The 5,388-nt window shown below is 42.5% G+C and overlaps 1 protein-coding gene across 1 annotated transcript in view; it reads right to left on the bottom strand.

The window, feature by feature from the left end:
* The window catches only part of LOC104499771 (ankyrin-3), a gene marked incomplete at its 3' end in the record, with an annotated part of 60,620 nt that extends 55,485 nt beyond the window's left edge, over positions 1-5,135 (bottom strand). Inside the window, exons 1-4 of the mRNA XM_010143325.1 lie at positions 5,076-5,135; positions 3,182-3,283; positions 2,636-2,734; positions 2,183-2,281 (exon numbers count right to left, since the gene is read on the bottom strand). Of these exons, the coding sequence (XP_010141627.1) occupies positions 2,183-2,281; positions 2,636-2,734; positions 3,182-3,283; positions 5,076-5,135 (360 nt within the window). The remainder of the gene's footprint in view (positions 1-2,182; positions 2,282-2,635; positions 2,735-3,181; positions 3,284-5,075) is intronic.
* Between the last annotated feature and the right edge of the window lie 253 nt (positions 5,136-5,388).

Raw genomic sequence — 5,388 nt, 5'->3', positions numbered from 1 at the left:
CCCTACCATGCTTTGCTTTTTCTTCTCTCTTAAAAAAGAGGCTGAAATTGCCAGAGAGCCACAAGCCTATGGAAAGCATTTGGTCTTCAATAGCAATAAATCGCCCTTAGAAGAGGTACAAAATTCAGACTTGGTAAAAATTACTTTTAAGGACAGGAAGATTTGGTGACAGGAGGCCTTACACCACTAACACTGACATTGTCAGCAGGGCACAGCTGTTACCTCCAAGCGAAGAGGAGATAAAGCCAAACTCACAGAAAACAGGGTTAACGTCAGAAAGAACAACAAACCAAACCAACCCCCTCTTTGAGTAGTTTTTCTGTGGGTATGCCAAATTCAGCAGAACTTTAAGCTTTGGGAGGGCTCAAGTGATGCTCAGTAGCAGGAACAAAGCTGGTCCAGGGGCAGTTTAGTAACAGGTAGTTCCAGAAACCTCCCCAAAAGACTAACCCCCACTGGGGTAACTCACTGGCAGCTATGGCTGTGAAATTGCTCATACACACATCTCTCAAGCAAAGACATCAAAGGTGTCCAGAACAGGAGAAAAAAAAAAAATCTTTCATTCTCACATGTTAGCAAAATAAGGGTAACATGTGGCAAAACCTTAGGGTGTATGGACGATGCAGTTACATAAGATGTTTACAATCTCAGATTATTTTTAGTTTCAGGGTTGAATACACAAGTTCTTGAACACAAGCAGAAAAGATCTTTTCAAAGCCATCTTAATTTCTTTAACAGGAAAACCACCGGAAATTTTTCTGCTTTGTTTTACTTCTTAATAGTCATGGAAGATTTTACTTAAAACTTCTTTTTATTGTTGTTCTCTTTAAATTCAAAAAATCAAAATGTGCCTGGAACCAAGTACTGCTGTATCTAGAGTGAGAAAGGAGAGCCTTACTTCATTTGTCCAGGAGAAGAAAACACAAAATACTGATCACTAATAAATTAACATTCTTCAGAAATATTTTATTAAACATTTTGTTCATACTGAGACATCAATAGAAAAACCCCACGTTCCTTTTACAATTTTTTTAATTGCCCTTTTTACAAAGGTTTTCTATCACGCCCACATCTTTGTAATAGAGAAGGAATGGCAATACTGGGCCAGATGAGAAGACCATCTCTTAATCTGATCCTTTCTCTGACACTGTCTGCCAGCCCCTCAGTGGGGAGAACAGGAACGAGGCAGGCACGCAGGGGCACCTCCTGGGGAACAGCCACCTGGGCTTTACGCAATTTTTGAGCCAAAATTTTTCTCTGTTTCGTTTTACTGCTTCGCTCTTAACACCAGCACTGTTCTCCCTGTTTTCAAATTTTCTGTAATTGACCTCAATATTCATTCAAAGGACTCGACCATTCTTAAAAGCTCTGCACACGCTTGCAGTACCTCCTTGTCCAAGGGAAAGGGATGAGCTCGATTACTGGATTACATGGGACAGGATCCCTTTCATTTGAACAAGCTCTTTCCCACTCTCCCGCTCTGTCAGAATCTCTTCCGGCTCTGTAACAACTAGCAGCTCATAGGACACCAGAGGGCAGATCTAAGGCTGAAGGGGACATGCTTTGCTGGGCTGGCTGTTGCACAACCACTTCCAGTATCCTGCAAACACCCCTGGATGTCCCTCCACTTTCTTAATCTCCACGAGTGCTTTAAGCTTCTAGACAGCTTAAAACAGAGATGTTATCTTTTCTGTAGCTGAATGAGGTGGGCAACTGATCCCAGCTGATGGTTGACATCCCATGTGGGTAAAGACCTGAACAAAACCTGGGATTTAATTTGGGGGAGGGACAAGCCTTAATATGTCCATGCTGCCTCTTGGTACACTGACCACCTGGCAAGGGGTAGAGCTGGAAGTACTTAAAGTTTTAATTGCACGCTGAGTTACAAGGTCATAATGAACTTGCACTACACTCGCTAAAATGCCTGTTTCAGAAGTAAAGTGGCGGTTGTGAGTTTAAACATTGTCCTTGCACCTACTTGTGTGGAACAGCCAAAAAAGAGTGTGTTTTATGTTAGCAGGATTACATCCATTTTACCGACTCTATCAAACCCTACTCTTAGCGGCCAGCATTAAGCCAATAAGATATATTATATATACTTATTAATATTACAGTTTATAAGGGGAGAACAGTTTTAATGTCAAAGTTGTTGATGGCACCAAAGGGAGAGACATTACTTTACCTGAGACTGTGCGTTGACATTGGCCCGATTTGTAACCAATACTTTGACTACTTCTGCTTGTCCAGCAAGGGATGCTATGTGCAATGCTGTGTTTCCTTTCTGAAACGAGAAATATTTGAAAAGAGTACAAAACCTGAGCTCGAACACAGGACAATGCTATCAAGAACATATTCCACTTTAAAATATAGTACTTCGTGCAATAAAATACAAAGTACTTCTAATGGGTAAGTTATTCTAGAAGGCATGGACAGAATCTAAGACAGGAATCTACAATTTCTTCAGTAAATCTCACCCCGAGTAACTTGTGATATTCACTAGAATCTAAAAAGTCTCTATGAAACAATTACTGAGACTTTTCCACCAGTGGAAAAGGGACAATTACTGGTGCAGTGACGTCTGTAATCAGCTGGCGACACCTTGCATCCATGCCACTGGCGCGAACAAGAGACTGACCTTTGTCGCAGCATCCACACTAGCACCTCGCTGTATCAGTTCTGAGACAACTTCTACGTGCCCTTCTTTGGAAGCGAGATGGAGAGCGTTCAGCCCATTCTGATTTAAGGAAAAAAGAGACGCATTAGGAAGGATTGGCAAAGGTTTTCCAACATGGCAAACAGATCAGGAGACAAATTATATTCCAGTGAGAGAGCTGCTTCCCAAAACTGCTCTTATTTAAACTTTACAAGAACTAGACTCTAAGGAAAGGGGATGAATTAAGTCCGGATATACTAGCTCTGGGGTCTCAGGTTCCATGTGCTGTCTCATGATGTAATACAAATGGAATGAAAGATAAAGTTAAATTGCACAATTCTCCAAATGAAAGTGAAATGGTGTCTTGGTAAGGGGTAAAAACAAACAAACAAACAGGGATAAAATACGTAAGCGTGGCTCATCAAAAAACCACATAGACTGTTATTGACATGAAGTGAAAATATAAAGAGATGTGATAAATTATGAGAAGCCATTTATCCAACAAATTTGATCAAAATATTCTTCAACCTGATTTGAAATGTTGATGTCCACTCCACTTTTTAAGTAGTCGAGAGCCTTTTCCAAATTGCCAGCTCGAGCAGCTCTCAGGTAACTTGCATTTGTGTCAGACTGCAAGAAAAAAGGAAAAGTCCCATTAGAAATTACAGCACAGTATCAAAATATGTTCCCTTGGCAAAGAAGTTACTACAACGCAACACATTGTACATATGTTTAACCAGACATGAAAGGATCCCAAACGGCGTTACCAAAGAGGGGTCAAATCCTGCCCTCCTTGCTTATGTTCGCTCCCTCTGGTGTAAACAGGCTGTTCACCTGACCAGGGATGCATGCGGTACCCAGCACGGGGGACAAACACGGAGAGGCTCAGGATAGGACTCCATGGAAACCACTCTGCTCCTTCCGAAAGTGCCACAGCACCTTTAGTGTCCAAGCTGGACAGACTGGACCAGCACCACAAGATCTCACAGGAGCTTTTTAAAATCCAGAACACTCAACATTGAAGGACTGGACTACCTGAATGAAAAAACATGGTTCTACGAATAAAGGCATTTTATTAAAATCTAATGTCTGATCACATTTTGGTTTTCTTCCAACCCCCCCTCATTGATGGTGCATTTTATTTACAACATCTGCCCCCATTCCGTGAAGCGTCCAGAAATCCCTGGGTACAGTGTCGTTACCCAAACTGCATTTTACTTGGTTTTCCAGCTCTTGCTTTAAAGGGAGCTGTGCAAATTTGCTTTATGATGACTTCAGCTTGAATGTGAGAACGGCAGAAAGGATGGTTAAATCATGAAGGAATCACTGGAAGTAATTCCCATCCCCGGAGGGTTTTAACAACAAGTTATGCAAATATCCACCACGGATGGTTTAGATAATGCTGATCCTGCCTTGGAGCAAGTGGAATGAACTGGGTTAGCTTTCAAGAAGGACAAATCGTATCATTTTTTATTTTATTCGTGCCACGTCTTTCTCTGGTATCTTGGGCAGTCAGCACATATTTTTGTGCCCTCTTTTCCTCTACTACAACAGGAATCGTCTTTTTTTTTCCCCTCAGTATCATTTCATCACAGGCTTACATCATTACAACTTTAAGTGCCTTATGATCCTTTAAGGTTCTCAAGAGTGCAATAATTACTTTTAGAGAAAAAAATTCAAGGCAGTAAGTGCTGAGAGAAATACAAAACACCCTGGCACCAAAGCCCAGTTACTTATCCAGTGCTCAAGTACATAAATACATATATACTTCATTCCCCGTTTTCTGGATTTGCTATGGACTTTTCTTCTCTCGTGTCAATGCAGCTGCTGCAGACTGGATGTTCTGTTCAGGGACTGCTCCAAGCCCGTCTTCATGTGCAGGATGAAGCAATCTTGAGCATAATGACAGCAAATAGCAAGCAAGTACAAAGTCTACTTTCTTCTTTGTACTAGGACGAGCTACAAGACTATTTTACCAGTACTTTCAGTCCAAGGAGCTCTCTGTTCCAAGGCAGAATCATTACTGATGGACTCTTCGCTGTCTCAAGTTTGGCTTGCATGCCATTCCACGTTGCAACGGCGAGTTACAAGCTCACAACCTTCCCTGCTCTTCATCATTTTTCTCCAAGCCCGCAACACTGATCATTACAGATCAACTTCTATGATGCGCTTCCAACAAAAGAGCCCCCAAATACCAGTGCTTAATTAGGGTTAAAAACAAGGTGCTGCTACAGACTACCCAGTTAGACCGGTAAAGGCCACGGGGAAGAAGAACTGGCTTAGGAGGTGGGTAAAACCCTTCCGTCTGGCCGCTCATCTGAACTGTGCAATGCCAATTATTGCAGGAGACAGGACGTATTCTCAGTGCTTAGCAACAGCAGCCGCTGGGGTAAAAAACAGGTCAGCATTTTATCAGCATTACCAAAGGTATGAGGGTGGACTTAATAGAGCGGGAGCCTGCTTTGTGGCCGCAGAACGGCATGTCTGTCTGGCACAGTCAGCAGGCGGACGCCAACGAACGCTTGTTGTTTACAGCTGCTTCTGGGTGGGGAAGGGATGCACCAGCGAAGCTTGCTATGGCAAGCCAGTTCCCACCAGTCACGTTAGCGCTCACCAGACAAGAAACGCTGCTCATACTCTGAAAAGTTTAAATCTTTCTATTTACTCATACAAAATGGAGGCAGGGGAAGGCAGGAGGAGCAATAAATAGCTGATGCTCACTGTTCCACTGCAGA

This window comes from Buceros rhinoceros, unplaced genomic scaffold (genome assembly GCF_000710305.1).
Source record: "Buceros rhinoceros silvestris isolate BGI_N320 unplaced genomic scaffold, ASM71030v1 scaffold13639, whole genome shotgun sequence".
Lineage (NCBI taxonomy): Eukaryota > Metazoa > Chordata > Aves > Bucerotiformes > Bucerotidae > Buceros > Buceros rhinoceros.
The sequence above is the reverse complement of the archived record's forward strand: the minus strand, read 5'-3'. Positions and strand labels throughout refer to the sequence as shown.